The sequence below is a fragment of the Molothrus ater genome, chromosome Z (assembly GCF_012460135.2).
Source record: "Molothrus ater isolate BHLD 08-10-18 breed brown headed cowbird chromosome Z, BPBGC_Mater_1.1, whole genome shotgun sequence".
NCBI lineage: Eukaryota > Metazoa > Chordata > Aves > Passeriformes > Icteridae > Molothrus > Molothrus ater.
Window position 1 is genome coordinate 58,713,442 of NC_050511.2, and position 17,905 is coordinate 58,731,346.

General features: G+C 33.4%; 1 protein-coding gene across 17 annotated transcripts in view; it reads right to left on the reverse strand.

The window, feature by feature from the left end:
• MEF2C (myocyte enhancer factor 2C) overlaps window positions 1-17,905 on the reverse strand; it is a 134,843-nt gene that overhangs the window by 52,545 nt on the left and 64,393 nt on the right. For all 17 annotated transcript variants that reach the window (XM_036403549.2, XM_036403546.2, XM_054517988.1 and 14 more), the window contains one exon: window positions 12,152-12,355. In XM_036403549.2, coding sequence (XP_036259442.1) covers window positions 12,152-12,355 — 204 coding nt within the window. The remainder of the gene's footprint in view (window positions 1-12,151; window positions 12,356-17,905) is intronic.

The window sequence follows — 17,905 nt, forward strand, 5'->3', positions numbered from 1 at the left end:
AAAGGAAAATTCTTATGTTTTTTTGCTTTTCATGTTACAGCCATATTGTAGGAAGCTAAATATTTAAACGAGACATTCCATTTGGTACTGCTTCTTTGCCAAGATCTTGATCTCTTTTGAACCAATCTCTAGCAGCTGAATTGTTTAAACTACTTTTGTTGACACTTCTATAATTTGCTTTCTTTGAAGAGCGTGTGTGCAATAACACTTGATTAAAAAAAAAATCTTACTTGAACAACCCAAAGTAAAGCACATGATAATTTATATAATTCTACACTATAATTGTCTATAGATCACACAGGATGTTACAAATAAATGAGTTTGAGACTTTTTTTAATCCAAGCATATCCAATGTATCACAGGTTTTTACTTTTTATGTTTCTGTCTATCACACAAATAATTAACTGTTTAGAACATACATCATGCAACTTCTTTTAATAGCTTTTACTTCTTCATTATTGGCAACCATATATAGAAATATCTATGGCAAAACAAAGAAAGGAAAACAAAACCACCTAAAGTTTTGGATTTAGAGGTTGCTGGATAAAAATATGTTGACTGAAGCTGTTTTAATGAAGCTTTTCTAATGGAATGAAAAATGGCTATTTAAGATTTAACAACATTAACAGCTCTGGACTATGGACATTGATTCAGAGCTGACTATAGACTTGTGATTATTAAAAATGTAGAACAACAGAGCACATGTCTATTGGAGGTTTTATAACCCTTCAAATTTGATAACTAACAATAATTTTATTTGTCTTATATAAAAAGACACATAGAGGCCTCTCTGAATTCAGAGCAAACAGGGTCTAATCAATATCAAGTACAAGGATTGATACAAATTTTATACTACACAAATAAATAATTAATTTATAGTTTCTTACTGTAACAAGGAAGAAAAGTCAGTATATTTTTGAAGTTTAACACAACTTTATGAGAGCTATGAAAATTGTGGAAAGCCATTTCAAAAAGATAGTGTTATCTGTGTGCAGTCTAGGGCACAAGAGGTATGCAGGTATTTTGCTTCATGCGAATCACATGGGTAAGGTGCTCCAGCCTGAGCAGAAAATTTAAGATATTGGCTCCCTAGCAGGAGAGTAAAGTAGGCAAAAAGCCAGGATTAGACTGACTTTTCATCCCTATCCTCTTGTTGATGAAATTCCTCTTGCAGAGTGCTGTTGTTTCTCAGGGAATTCACCACTCTGTGGCGAGGAGTTTTACTTCTGAGTATAGATAAAAGCGCTACTCATAGTATGAACTATTGGGGGTCCAGCTCTGTCACCATTACTGACACTGGGACTGCCTCAGAAAAAGAGCCCTGATCCTGCAGAGATTTGCAGGAGCATTCAATTTTCTTCTTGTGAGAAGTTTCAGTGTCTGAAAGGTGACTTCCATAAATAAGTCTTAATTATTTTAAAAAATAAGACCTATTCTAGTATTGCTTACTACAAAAAGAGGCAGGATCCATAGAAAGTTTTGTCTGTGTTAGAAATAGTAACAAAGCAGATGCGAATTTTGTCAGAACACTCACATTGACATCTCTAGGCTTTAATCAGGGACCTAATAAAACCTGAATAGTGGGCTTTGCATAGGAGAATTTTTTGACTTTTGCTACCATAAGGCTCTTTTAACCGGATGCGTGGTAGCTTAGACCCCACATCTGGAAACATTTGCATATCAAAAAAACCCATGTTCATGTGTAAGCATATGAAGAATTGTGCACCACGTAACTGATTTTGCTACAAACTCAGCGTTGCATAATCTTCAATACTGATTTAACAAAGAACAGTCAAGAGCTTATGGGAACACAATGAAACAAAAAGTCTTGGGTGGAAAAGAAGGCAAAGTCAGTAATTTGTATTAAAGATAGTTGTGAGATAAGAGAATATGTAGTATTTTTACATTTGTCATTATCACTGCTGTGTACAAATCTGGGTAAACAACCACATTTTGTATTTGTCTTACAAAACAGGGATATTTTAATCATGAAAATTAAAAATGGGCTGGTCACAAAAGCCTTTGTGTCTGGAACACAGCTGTAAGTAGCTCACTATCTAGGCTGAAAATGGTAATGCAGGGTAGTGTGTCCTATTTTTCTGTGCTTGAAGTGAAGATACAATAGTAGAATTCAGCCTTGATAATTACTAATACACCATGCAGACACAATAACACCCTGTGTACTGCATAAAGGAATCACTTGTGGCCTGCCTCCATTACAAAGAGCAGAGGGGGCCAACATGCAAGAAAACAAAATGCTCTACAAGGGGAGGGAGACCAGTAGAGTTGATGTACCCAAATACAAGGGCCTTGATTCTTTTTAGAGTGATTTAAGTCCCTTTCCATCAATTAGCATCCTTTGTCTCCAGAATCTTATCACAAGCAGCATTACAGGAACTGAACAAAACAATACTCAGGCTCAAATAACCCTGTGAACTGCACTGACATTTCCACACCCCATTGCTGTGTTTGACCAGGTTACTCAGGTTAAAAAAAAAAACAACCAAAAACAAAATGCAAAGATTCTGTACAGAACAACAACACATATTCTTGTTTTAAATAACATGCTCAGCCCTTCCTGGTGTTTCTTCTGCTCCACAGTACTACTGATATCTCACACTGCAATACTGCAATGGATATGAAAAACTGCAATACAGAAGAAGACTGACTTTCTCTAATTTGACAGCTTTTCAAGTGAAAAGTTCTTGCTTTGCAGGCTTCTCATCAGGTTTATTTTTGAGTAAATTAGATCCTGCCCTTTTCTATTCCAGTCTTCCACAGACTTTTGGTGAAGCTTGAGTTTCAGAACACTTACAGATTAAAAAATGTATATATCTGCAGAAATGCTCTGCAGCTAAGATTTAATTTTTCAGTGAAATAAATAATGTCTACCAATTCATTTTTACTGCTCTGAATCAGAGTAATAAATTTTTCTTTCTTACTGATATGTGACATTTTGAGGGCACATGAAATCTTTGAAAAGCAACTATTTGTTTCATTCATTCACGCTAGATATGTGACATTTCATGGTAATTCTTGACAGAACACTGCAGTCATTGCTTGTCTTAAAATAAATTAAAAAACATGTGGAATGTAAAAAAAAATGAACCTTAGGAAAGTCAGCTGTTTTTGACAGTAAGTTAGTTTCTGTGAAAGAAAGCCTTGTATTTTAGAAAGTGTTTATGATCCATGAGGAAAATAAAGTGTATCCTTGGGCTAAAATATTTATTGGCACCTAGGAGTCTGAACAGAGCAAGTCAGGCCTGTGGTTTTTTGAGGGTACATTATCATTGCCTGCATTCTCAAAGGGATCAGTGAATGAATAGAGCTGGATTACTCACCCTTCTATTCCACGCCTATTCCTCTCTATTTTCCTTGGCAAGACTGACTGGCAAGCTATTTTTAGTGAGACAGTGCTCTATTTTTAGAAAAATAGCAGTTAAGACACATTGTTGGGAAAAAAAATTAAAAAAAAGAAAAACACAAGGAGGAGGGAATGAGGTTTCCCATCTCATATTGTGAAGCAAGCCCTTCAACCTGTAACTTCAGGCATTTCAGCTGCTTCCAATCTTGGAAAAATAAAGAAAATTCAGAGTACAGGGATTTAAAAATAAACCTACCCTCTGGCAAACAGACCAAAATACAACAAGCTGTTACTATGTGAAACAGTGATTACAAAAGCAAAGAATGTTTCTCAGTGATTGGACTGGGATAAAACTTTGGAGCTATTAAGGTCTGAGAATGTTACACAGACATGTAAGATATTTCCAGTTCCTTAGCCAGATATATAACATTTTGAAGAAAGAAAGTACTCTGTGAAGTAGACCTTGCTCTAAGAAATACAGCTTTAGAATTCCAGTTTGGCAAAAAAAAGGAAGAATGAAAAATTGGAAACATGTTTATATTCTGCACATATTTTTCACTTTCATCATTTCAGCATTTTGCAACAATTATCCAAAAAATTTACTAAGTTATTAAAATATTTTAAAAGCTATTACAAAACAATAAAAAATAAAATTACATGATCCTCAAGAAGGTTAAAACAGGACATCCAGATCGCCTCCTAAATACACTCAAAAGAAGCTTCTCATGTATCATGTGCTTCAGAATTATTAACCTTGGATCCATTTTATTTTTTTCTGTCCCTTCTCTCTTGTTCCACATATGGAAAAGTAGCTCTTAGGTGAGTGTCTTTTCTTTCATTTGAGTTACATTAGGCTTACAAGCTATGTTTCATGTTAACCAAATCCTTGCTGAAATAAATTATAATGAAAAGTTTTCTGGTTTTTTTGAGATAAAGCAAAATGAGAAAATTAATTGTGCAACTTTCCCGTTGCTGCATTTTTTTCATGTACTGAATTAATTTGAAATATAAGAAATCCTCTACTTTTTCTAGATTGCATAGCAACTAAAGTCTCTGACTTATTAAATGCAGAATAACAAGGAGATGCAGAATTATCAAGGAGAGCTTGAAAATAGCTTGGGATATGAAGAGTCAAAAATCTCATGAGGATAAGTGGGAGGAAGGGAATAAAATGCTACTTAATGAGTGCAGCAGAAGGACTACTTTGGACACTCACTGACTGGAACAGCAGTTCCACTGAGGGACCACTTTGGATAGAATAGAATTTTCATACACAGTTTTCCAGCTTTGAAATTTTTCTGTGCTACTATTTACATGAATCCCAAATTCATGGAATACTAAAGTTAGATAAGACTGTCAGCTTTTGTTTAGAAAATATGTATTTCTAAAGCAATTACTTTAAAAAATGAAATCAAGATTGATAAAATATCTTGTAAAACTTTTGAAACCAAGATATTTTTACCTCTGAGATTTTTTTAACCAGTCACGCTTAGAAAAAAACACAGAAAAAACTCACATGAGGATATTAATTTACAAACACATTTTTCAAATTGTGTTAAGTTTCAAATTAATTGGCAAACAAAGACCAAAGGAAAAATGCTGAAGATCTTGCATTCAGTCCTTTGGTTCTGTCATACATAATGTTGGCAATAATGGTTGGGTTTGTATTTTCTAAAAATGAAAAAAATGAAAAAAGACAAAGGCATTTAAAAAGCCTAAATAGTCATCCAAAGAAAATTTTTGGCCAGTTGACTCTTTTCAAATGTCTGAATGTCTGTCCTGTGAGACTGGTACCACTATCTGTTTTTTTAGCAAATGGTCTTCAACCAATTTACAAAGGAAATCAATGATGCTATCCCCATTTCAAAGATAGTGAAACCAAAGCATTAAGAGGAAACGTGACTTATCCAAGGTCACAAAACAGTATTTGACAAAGCTATTAATAAAACCAAAGTCTCATGAGTCCTAGTCCAGGGCAGTATCCAATACACTGCATTGTCTTTAGATCACCCTGAATAACCTTTCTTACATACAAGGCTTACTTTCCATACTGTCCCAGGTCTTCAGCCCACAGTAGCTGAAAGAAATCCCCTGATTTCAGCAGCTCAAGAGCTGACTTGATGTCTATTTCACAGCTTGTTTATATGCAATATTGTGTTATGATGACAAGAGAAGAAAATAATTAAACAAGCTACAACTGTTGCCTTACTTTTCCTAAAAAGAGAACATTAGGGAGTTGTATGGGTTTATTTACTATGATTATACAGATAAGAGTCTTAATTGATATGAAGAGGCTTTTACAATCTAATTAACCTCCTAGCTAGTCATTAGCTCTGTGACCTTTAGAAATAACTGACAGAAGAAAATTTCTTTTCTCTTTATCTCATTCAGAACTTTCACATCAAGTGACTAAACTTAATGTGCTATAGAATCCACAGCACATCTGTAAGGATTGATGAGATAATGCGCAGTAAGACCACAAGCAAAACAGGACTGTGGCATTCCTCTCTAGCACCAATACTGTCCATGGCCACCTGACTGCCATTTTCATCAACTCCACCCTTCTGAACTGAAGCTGTACTAAGTTTTAACTCATGTCCCTCAAGGAGATTTAAAAGTATGCCAATTAACACGTTGTGGCTGGCAATACTAAAAACAACTGGATTTTCAGTTCAAACTAGCTTTTCTACAAATCTGTGGAAGACTGAATTGACATCAATAATTGTATGTTTTCATTAGACACATTTTTTTCCAGAGTAACAATGGTTTTTTTAACCAGCAAAAAAGCACACAATAAAAAAATTCTGAATTCCATCACCCTGTAGGTTTTGGTATTACTTTGTTCCTTGCTATTTTAATGTTAAGGTCTTTGAAGATCTCTGTGTGTTGTAAAACACAAAGGATGAGCAATCTGCAGGGAGAATTTCACATGTTCAGAACCTCACTTCTTTCTCTTAGGGGAAAATGCAACTGCAAATGGCACACATTTCTTCTGCTATGTTAAGATTGCTCTCCCTCACCAAATACAGAAGTCCATTGGAAAGGGGAAAATACTCTGTGGAAGGTCAATTCATCAGCATTTGCTAGAGAATGAACATCTGTGCAAAACAAGTTAAAAGGACAATGCTAGATGCTCATTATCCATGAAAAAGAATCTATAATGTAAAAATTAAAAATGTGACATATTATTGCAAATTAGAACTACTTATCTTTGTTTTGTTTTGTTTTTCCCTGGGAAACCTGTAACCCCATCACAATATCCCTAAAATAATTTACTCCTTAGAATACTTCAGATTAATTCTTGATGAAGTTTTTCACTATCACTAAAAGCAAGAGTTCACCCAACCCAAGTTTTGCAAACTTACCTAATTTCCATGAGAAAGAGGAGGCAAAAGAAGATGGAGGACCACCAAGCATAATGGAAAATCAGTCCCTAACAGAGTAAAACTATGTATAGATGAAAAGCCAGATGAGGTTAAAGTTTTATTGAAGCAGAAAGATATGCCAGTATATTGCAGGAGCTGATATCTTCCTATATGTAAAAATCCATGTTGAGGAACATGAAATACTTCTAACACTTGATTAAAAGAAAATTAGAGACAGAGAGAGAGAGAGACAGAGAGAGAGAGAGAAAGAAAGGAGAAGTTGAAGACACGTACCAGAAAAAGAAAGATTGAAAAACAGTTAATAAGAGATATTTCAGAAGACACTGAGCTGACGGAAGAATTTTTTCTAAGGTAATGGAGGTTTTACCTCCATTTAATTTGCCAAATTAAGATATTTAGTGGATGATTAGCCTTCATGACATAGAACCTCAGTCAGCAAAGTGAAACATGAATGAAGTCTGTGATTTGCACTTTCCTCTACTAGTGATTAGTGGTATGATAAGGGGGAACTGAGGAGATGGATGCATGTGTGCCTGAAAATGGAAGATAGGGGTAAATTTGAAAGGGCTGACCTAGCAAGGGAACTTGAACTAAAGGTAGTGAGCACTGAATCAGCAGATGAAGAGAAGTCAGGTGGAGAAAGAGAGACAATAAAAGCAGCAAGGTCAAATAAATTAATGGATTGGGGGTTTAAAAAGAGCTAAAAGATAAAGTAGTGAGTAATTTGTGGAGGAATGGTTTATGTGCACACAGAGCAAGGCTCAGCATATTAAACTTAGTGTACCAGAAACTGAAGCAAAGTCAAGAGTCAATGAAAACTCATTAGAAGTCTTCTAAAGCTAAGACAGTAGCTGATGCTTTGACATGAAAGAAGTAAGGAAAAAGGGACAATGAGACAGAAAATAGGCAGGAAGTTCCACCTTAAATCAGCATGGCTTGATGGCTTAGACAAAGAATCACAACAGATTTCAATAGCATAGTCAGACTTTTAATTATATTTGCAGCAAAACATTTCCCCATATTCCTGCTCTGAAATCTGTCCCCTTCAATCTAAGGCTGAGGTCTTCCTGAGCTTCTAAGTATTGAGCTTACAGTGTTACAGAACTGGATTCTTGTTAATCACAGCAGTGCGGCAGTGGGATATCACTAAAATAAGTTGAGATATCACTAAAATAAGTAAATAAAATAAAAACACCCACTTCTGTTTTACAGAAACAAGGAAAGGATCTGGCCTCATTTCTAATAAATCCAAAGAACACATAATGCATGCACTTGACTGTTGTAAAATGCTATCATTTTTTCTTTCCCATTTCCTTATTGCCAAGTTATTGCATAGTCATATACAATTATGCTGGCTATATTATTGTTGGAATTTACATACACACTTGGAGGTTGGCATAAAGATGAAATGTTATATTTCTCCTCTGTATTGAATGAACTCACCAGACTTTCTGCTATTCCTTAAAATAATTACTAAATCCAGCAAATAATCTCACTTTTTAACTGAAGGAAAATTGAATGAATGACTGTAGTATGAATAGTTTGGTGGGTGAGGACATAATGCCTTCAAATTTAAGAATCCAGTTAATGCTAAATAGAAGTTTCAGAATGTATCCTTTTTGTTTAGTTGATTTTGTTTTGTTGCCTTTTTTTGTTTTGGTTGTTTGTTTCCCAGAATTAATGCATATCTCCGTGCACAATAATTGTCACTGTTGCTTGAAATGAATAAATGTGAGGGTAAAATGCATATATTTTCTCCATCATGAATACATATTGACCTTTATTTGCCCTTGTATGTTGTAGACATATTTACTGGGTCTTAACTGAAACACATTCACCTGGTAGACAATTTCTGTGACCTGAAATACTCAGATATATTAAATAGCATGTTAATCAACTTCATTTTGATGAAGCACTGGAAACATCATCTCAGTTATATTTATTGCATGTATATAAAATTTCTATATATGTAAAGAAAATAAGAGCTATTTTAAATCATTAAACCAGAAAACCTCAAACAACAGCAGTAACTGGCCTTTACAATTCTCTAACTACTAGCATTCCATTATTTTATCAAGATGGATTTATTGATATCATCTATCTCTAAGTTGGGTGAGCCAATTTTCTGTTAAAAAACAGTGTGATGTTTGTTAGATATATGAACGTTTTCTTCTTTAGATGTTACTTTAAGTAATAAGTTATGGCCTGAAGACTTCCTTTTTCAGAAATGATAAATATAATTAATCCCAGTAATTATATTGAAAACATTTGCTTAATAAAATTAACAGCTTTAGCTAGATCTGCATGAAAATATATATAATTTTTGTATTTGAATAGCAGTGGTTTTATTTAAAAGTAATTAACTACATATTAGAGAGCTGCTCTTTTAATTTCGTCTGAATATAGATAGTTCAAAGAACTTACACCTCATTTTAATGACTGATAAAACAGTTCTACCACAACTTAAAAGTGACTAAATAGTTAATATTATGCTGAATGTGAACAGAAATTGGATACTAAATTGAAGACCTTTATATGGTTGACAGTTATATTTCAAATTTTCATCAGTCTGCCTAAAAAAGATTTCTCTCTTGAATGCTGTGCAGAAATTTATAAGCACAGCTATGCCCTTGTCTTCTGTTGAAATATAGTTATTGAATAGACATTTAGTTGAAAATGCTCAGATTTAATAATATTGTCTTCTTCTCAGCTGCTGTTGATTGATCTGGAAGATAAGATTAAAAACTTTTACGTGTGAAATCTAGCTGTCTGAAATGGAAAAGAAGATGGACCCCCAACATGAAAATATATGTAATGTGTAATTGATCAGTTTAACTGATGAATTAAAATGCTTAATTGTGTGGCAGATTTATATCCTGTACCTGAAAATATACCTAAACTACTCTAAGAGTCAAGCCATATATCAAAGCTCTATTCTCTACTGTACTTGTAAGTGTGATGTTCATTACCTATTTAAGGTAATGACAATAATGACAATTTAAGGCATGACAATATGGAATTCCTGTTTAAAACCTACATGCTGGAGAAGGACTCCTTGGATTCTCAAACTCTACTAGTACTGACATAACACTGTATCAGTACTGGTATTTTATGTTATAGGCAGAACATTGAAAAATGTAGCAGAAAATCAAACTCAGAGCTGATAGAGCATTCACTTCATCTGGCGTTTTATGTCTATTGTTCAATTTAAGTAACATTTATTTCAATTATCCATTTTTATGTTGTTCCTTTTAGAAAAGTGAAAATACTTGCTCACCAAACTTTGGGTATAGCCAGAAAATTACACATCTGCATGCAAAACTGCTAATCAACCTATCCAAATTGGCCTGCTGTTTATGCAGAAAGGGATTTTGCTGGTGCAGTGAGCTCTTTCTGAAAATTTCAACATTATTTGAAATTTTAAGTTTTCATTCAAGATCCTTGGAAAACCATAGTCCTTATGATAAAAAGTATTCATTCATTGTAAAGCAAGCAATAAATCCCTAAGTGTATTTCTACCTATTTCCACACAAAAGCCTGTAGAAAGAAGAAAAGATATCATAGGAAACTCTTCTGCTAAGAATATTCTGGCCTTTTGCCACTAAAAGAGGAGAGGACTTAATTTTGGGCATAGAATTTGAATTTTTTTGGACTTCCCAAATCTGGGGGGCAAGAAAGGCTTCATGTATATACAAAGGATCTGAAGTAAGAGAGGGAAAGAAATTATGGCGAGGAGGAAGAAATTATGCACTTTCCTCCTAGTCTTAACTCATATAATTTTTTTCTGCTGCCAGAACCTCACTCTCTTCTAATGGGGGGCAGAATCTGAGGGAAATAAGGAGTGAAACAAAACAGTAACTTCCTAGATGCTGACATAAGGATAGACAGAGAAGTGATATATATTGCTGTGTGTAGTCTATGCCCATCTAAGGTGGTGTGACTGTGACTCTGTAACAAGTTTAATAATTTTAATTATGCAGAACCTTTTATCCTTTTAAAAGGATAACTCACTAACTTACATTCTAGTCTCAAACACATAACTAACCCTGGTGAAGATTCCAAAAGTATCAAAGTTGCATTTCAGACAACATCCCGATCATTCAAAAATCTGAAATTAACTTTATAAAGATCTGGAGTAAACTAAGCATAGACATCAGCATATTCAGGATTAAATTTTCACTGACCTTTAGGATAGGTCATCATCCTTCTATTAAGTTTTTAATTGATACCATTAGATCAGTCATATGCTTTAAAACCAGAAGTTGTATAGGTCATATAACCCATTTTTTAGATATTTGTCTAAGATACGAGTGCTTTTTTTATAATAAGAAATCATTAAAGGCTTTATGTATTTTGCATAGCTTGAATCCAAATGTGATTGCAACATACACTGACTTGTCTATGAATATTAGAAACTTAAATTTTAAAATTTTAAATTTAAATTAATAATTTTCAGTAATTGTAAATAAAAATTGCTCCTTATAATTGTAAAAAAATTAAACAGTGTTTCTAGCATTCCGACACTACTGAATTGATAATGTCACTATTATATTATGGTAACAATATTCTGTGTGAGTAGCTGATATATTTTTACTGTGCAGATTGTAAATTAACTTTTCTTTTGCATTTTATTAGACACCCTTGGTAAACAATCAAAAAGCTAAGAAAAGCAGTCAAATTCCACCAACAAATGCTTTAAATCTTCTTCCACATCTTTTACAATGTATTCTTAATTCCTCCTGGAAAGACAATATTATAACTTTTTGATTGTGGAGACAAAGTATGCAATGTCTTCTGGAGAGCCTGTCCCCGGAAGAGACTAGGAGACAATCAATTCTGATTTTTTCAATTGACTTTGACTTCAAGTCCCCCAAATCCTGCTAGCTTTGAAGCAAAGAATTATTTCCTAATCATTTAAGTATTCCAAAAGAGATACATTGCTCATATAAACACACTCATGATACTTTTGAAGAAATATCTAGTGTGAAAAATGGCACTCATGAGAAAAGAGAATTATAAAGCATGAAAGAAGAAAATATCTGGTCAGCAGCCTTTGAAACAAAGTCTTTTCTGAACACACACATATGATATGATAGGAGACAAGCAAGAGATTCAGCTGGTAGGTAGTGGTCAAGGCATGGAGAGGATTAATGCAACAAAGTGACAAAGCAGCACAGAAATCTGGAAAATATGGAGCCAGAAATCCCTTTGCAGAAGTTTCTGCAAGACTCAGAAGGATAAAATGCTCACAAAAGATGTGGATTTCCTGCAGCTCTGTCTTTGTCACCTCCAATGCTCAAGCTAATACACCACTGTCTTGTTCTGTTCTCCTGCTGCTATGTCACTTGAAGATATAACCTACTTGGAGCACCTCCATCTCAGAGAGAACACAAACTCTTACCTCAACAATATCTGAATTTGTTCGGCTCTCATGTGGCTCATTATACTCCGTATATTTCAGCAACACTTTGTCCATATCAGTGCTGGCATACTGGAACAGTTTGTTGGTGCTGTTGAAGATGATTAGAGCAATCTCACAGTCACACAGAACACTAAGCTCATAAGCCTTCTTCATTAACCCAAATTTCCTCTTTGTAAAAGTCACCTGGAAAGAAAAGCAAAAAGGTCCATCAGAAAACCACAAGTTGCTCTCTGTAGTCTTTCTCCTTTTTTTTTTTGAGCTATAATGTCTGAATGCTTTGTCTTTGAATTGAACATGCTCTTGAACATGCTCAGAAAACAAATCAATAAACATAAAAGAGTTCCAAAATAGAATATATATGTGTGTGTTGTATGTATTACACAAGCGAGAAATACCTAATTATCATTGCACTAAACTTGAGATACAGGTAAGGACTATTTTCATTTACTGGTGCTATGAAGTGTTGAGACTGCAAATCAATATTTGCAAAATGCATCTCAGATGAGCAGCTGTAAAAACTTTGAACAAGTGCAGTCAATTCTGATTTTTTCAATTGACTTTGACTTCAAGTCCCCCAAATCCTGCTAGCTTTGAAGCAAAGAATTATTTCCTAATCATTTAAGTATTCCAAAAGAGATACATTGCTCATATAAACACACTCATGATACTTTTGAAGAAATATCTAGTGTGAAAAATGGCACTCATGAGAAAAGAGAATTATAAAGCATGAAAGAAGAAAATATCTGGTCAGCAGCCTTTGAAACAAAGTCTTTTCTGAACACACACATATGATAGTTTATTTCATTTCAAGCCATATGCTTAGGAATATGAACTGGCATTTTTAGTACAAAGGGCTTTAGGTCATATTATATAGGAAAGAAATAGGGATTTGCTTGCAAGTTCTCAGTAGGCCAGCAAATACCCCTACATAATGCAAAATCCAGGCAGTATGAAAATTATAATTATTCTCTTCAAAACCATAATTTTCCACAGGGATTGTTTTGACAATGAAAGACCTGCACATCAAAAAAATTTTTATTTGCTTTTCTGCACTAGGTTACAAGTTCCAGTTATACATGTGACTTGAAATACTAAACTACTATGAACTGTTTAAGCTAATTGTATGGTTGAATTTTTCTCCTCTGTTTCTTCATATGTGCAATTTCTCTTACATATTTTTCATTGACAGGAATCTTTAGGACAAAAATGGTTCTGCTAAGCCTATAATCAATTGAATTTAACTCATGGTCAAGATACTTGGTATGTCAAGAACAGGCACACCACCAAGTTTATTGGTCTGCCTGATTCTACATTTGTTGCTACCATCCCTTATACACCCATAAACAGTGGCACCTCTGCACATTAATGCTGTAGCAAGATTTGTCCGTCTGAGATTCATATGGCCAGTGTTTTAACTTGTCACACTTCTTGACACAAGTTAATGCTAAGTGCAGCCTCAGACTACCTTAAAATCCCAACATATCAGGCCAAGGAAAATGTAACTTTTTAAGTATTGCTAATCCCTATTTATTAGATTCTCTCAGAAAGACGAGGCTTTGTGTCCATACTGTGAGCACTTATTCTCCTAAATGCATACCGAATGTTATTCCTTTTATTTTAATTTTGATAACTTTAACTTCTGTCAACATACTGTTAAGAAAAGATGGACTGTTATTAAACACAATTATTCAAGCATTAAAAAACCCCCACTTTCTAGAGCACTAGTCTCAAGTATGCATAACTTATAATTCTTTCTAAATTTGTTTATCATGGTTTTTGATATTTGGAATGAATAATGAGATAGGTAACAAAAATCCACTCGAATTCTAAATAATAAAAATAAAAATAAAAATAAAAATAAAAATAAAAATAAAAATAAAAATAAATAATAATAATAATAGTAATAATGTTGTCTTCAAAATACTCTTTTAATGGGTTCTCTGATTACACAAAAATGCAATTAAATGCTTGAAAGATAGAGATATATAGTTATGTATCTATATACAAAAGCTTGTTTTAGAAATAATTAGTGATACAGAAAATAAAATGTACTAATTCAACATATTTTTCTGCATCTAACATGCTTTTCAGTCAACTTTTTGACCACAGTGCTGTAGGTGGAGTATCTCTGCATTTAGCATGCTTTTCATTCAAGTCCACCCCAGTACAAAAATATCCTTAAAGCCAGTGCTTGTGTTCATTGTAAGGTAAAATGCCTTAATATTTTGAAAAACCATCTGGCTGTGGTGCACAGGAGATACTTAATTCATGATACTTATCACCAAAGTGATAGTGGTTAGAGTTATATTTTATGGACAGTAAAAAAAACCCCACAAACCAGAACAATGAATAATCTAGATCTTTAATCTTTCTTTAATACACAATCATAATTACTCTGAATTTGATATGGTTTTAATTTCTTGATCTTCCTATATTATCTTCCTAATATTTTCTAAATTGACCAGATAAAGCCTTCTGTAACTGATAATTAATGAATTAAAGGCAATTGTGTCTACTACTGTTTCACTACTTGTGATTTGGAATTTTAATTTTTGAATATGTAATTCATAGTGGTTTATCTTTATGTGTACATAATTCATATACATGGATGTAAATTTATTATGCTTTTATAACAGTTTATTTTAGAGAACTTTTCAAATGTACAGTGAAATGTCATGTCAGTGACTTCAGAAAAAATTACTAATAATCTTCAAGCCATTTAAAAAACAAAATTAGCTTTTTGCATGCATTCTTCTGTGTGGCTGCATAACGAATATGAATATGCCATATGCTAAAATACTTTTATGAGCAATATAAATAAACAGAATTTTTATTATTTATCTTTATTTGTTTGATTTGTTCACCATTTGCTATGTGAACCATTCTTGTCCACACCAAAAAATATTAAAATTAATCACCATCTAATAAATATTTTCTAAGGTACCTGATAATATTCTTGTAAAGAAAAGGGTTTGTTGAGAGGTAAAAATAGCATAAATTATTTAATACTTCTCATTTGTCTAGTTGGAAGGGAGTGTGGAATCTTCACTGAAAAATCTCTGATTATGCTTGAACTGACTTAGTGCTGATAATTAACAAGACAGTTGCAAGACAGTTTGTTGAATACAAACTGTAGCTACATCACCAAAAAATTCATGTGTTGACATAGTCTTATAATTTGTGTTCAAAGTCTTGGTAGTGTCATATAACAACTGACAATGTCACTTTGTCATTTGACATAAACAATGCTAGTGACACTGAAGGAAAACACTGTGAGAAAATTCATCAACATATTTCAAAAAAGATGCCCCCAAAAAATGTATACTCTTCAATATCTCTGTAACATTTAATTTTTTCAGCATCAAGAATCAAATCACTACATGTTATTTCCTGACAATATTAGTGAACATATGCTTAATTATCCCCACTATCTAAATCACTGCAAATTTGCGGATTTTTAGGTAAGAAATCTACCTAAAAAAGAGATCCTTTTGCAGGATAGAATATTTTATAATGACAGGGTAAAAATAATGAAAAATTAAAGTGAGTGGAAGTGGAACAGATAGGAGGCAAATATTCAATGGTCTTTAAAATCTTTTTAAGCATGTGCATGTAAAAAATTAGGGTTTTGACAATGATACAGTTTCTAAATACTTGTATGAGATGCTTGAATGCATTGTTTTATATATATTACAAAAAGAGCAGGGTGTGGAGATCACCAAAATTATTTCTGCATCCTACCAAAATTCCATCCCTTTGTATTAACTCAAAACCCACTAGTCTTTTATGTTTGTCTTAAAACTATAGTTATTCTACTTATTTAATTTTTATTTATTTATTTTAAATGTTCTCTTAATAAGAATGGTGGTATCAAGAAGATAGGTTACTAAAGTCTGAAGCATTTTTGTATATGAATAAGCATTAGTGCTTATGACTTTGTATGGTGTGAGCTAATCAAGACATTACTTGATTATAAAATACTTAGTGAAGTAGTTAACTTTCAATTTCCTTGATATAAATCAAGGTGAGCTTTTTATATATTTTGGATGAAGTTCTAACTAACGGTGAAATGTGCTAAAAGAAAGGCATTGGATAAAGAGAATTGTTAAAAGGGTGATTTTCAACCACAACTCTGGCTCTTCAGTTCCCTGGAAACAGCTTTCAAATGGCCTAGTCTATATTTGCAAGTGAATCTGTAGAGAGTCTGAATTTGAGTGTGCATGTCACACAATGATATGCCCAATTTAGAGGGCAATTTGGTGCAGAGAATACTTTCTTGTTCAATCATTATTAAATTAAACTTACTTAAACTATATAAATTAGAAGATACTGTCACTTGGTTACAGTTAAAAATTCTTTCATCTGCCTAAATTTTAATTTAGCTATGTGGGTTTGTAAATTGGGATGCTAGCCACAGGAAATAGTCTTTCTTTAAGTAAATTTGTAACAACAATTTTATAATTCTTATACATTTTAATATACCAGTAAAGAAACAGAAGCATCCATAAATATTCTCATTTACTGAATACAACCTTAAGGATACATGATCTATGTTTTTTGCCACGTGATGATTGTGCCTTTCTTTTGATGGGAGTTGGTTTGGGATTAGTTTAGTTCAGTTTAGTTTAGTTTTAGTTTTAATTTGGATTCTTTGAATAATTTTTTCTGAAATTTCACAAACTATGAGAGGCTGACCCATAACATCACTCCATATGTGTCACTAGCAATCACAATATATGTGCTAACACTATGTTTCCAAAGTAGCGGTCCCATGATGTTTCAAGTGATTCAGTCCAGCCAGTGTCAGAATATCAGTGCTCTCCTTACTTCTTCCTATTCTGACTATACAGATATATTGTTGCTGACATAGGAAGATGAGAGACACAGAATTTTCACAAATGCTTCCCAAGTATATTTCCTGCCATTAAACAGATGAAGAAGAGGGATCACTGATGCACAGAAGTATCTGATAATGGCACCATGTTGTCAAAAATAAATGTTAGCTGTTTGTCCTTATTTCATCTGGAATGTCTAAATTTCTGACACAGGGACTAGAGCAAGCACAGTAGATATGATGCATGTGATAAATAGGAGATACTATGTGAGCAGTCTATCCAACTTCAAACATAAGGCCAAGTTGGCCATATGTAATCAGAGGGGCTCTTCACTAAAATGTCACTGCCAAGCACCCAAGCCTATCCCGATGAAACATCAAATAACTACTGGAGAGGCAAAAAGTGTTGTCATATTCTCTCTTCCGTTTTTCCTCTTATTTTCCCCTGATTCTTGTTTAGAACCATTTCTCATATGAAGAGGTCTGGCTGAAACAATATTTACAATAACTCTCTACAGGGAGTGGTGAACAGCACTTGTGTAGAATTTAATCTAGACAAACCTTCCTTTATGCAATAGCTGGGCATACCACAAAAAATAAAAGACTTTCAGCAGACTGCTTCCGTGTTCTTATAACCCTCCAGCATAATTTACAGGGATGAGACAGCATTGATTTATGCTGGTAAATGGGCTATTGTCCCAGAAAGCCCCAAGCATATTGTGCTATGACTTGATGAATAGTCCAGATAAAGAGGAGTTCTAAGAGGATGCTCTAAAATTATAGCCATAACAAATAAAATGTTCATGATTAACCCATATAAAAAAAGAAGGCTTTGTATGTTACACCACATTTTTATTGTGCATAAATACCAGATCAAGTACTTAAAGTAGTGATACTAT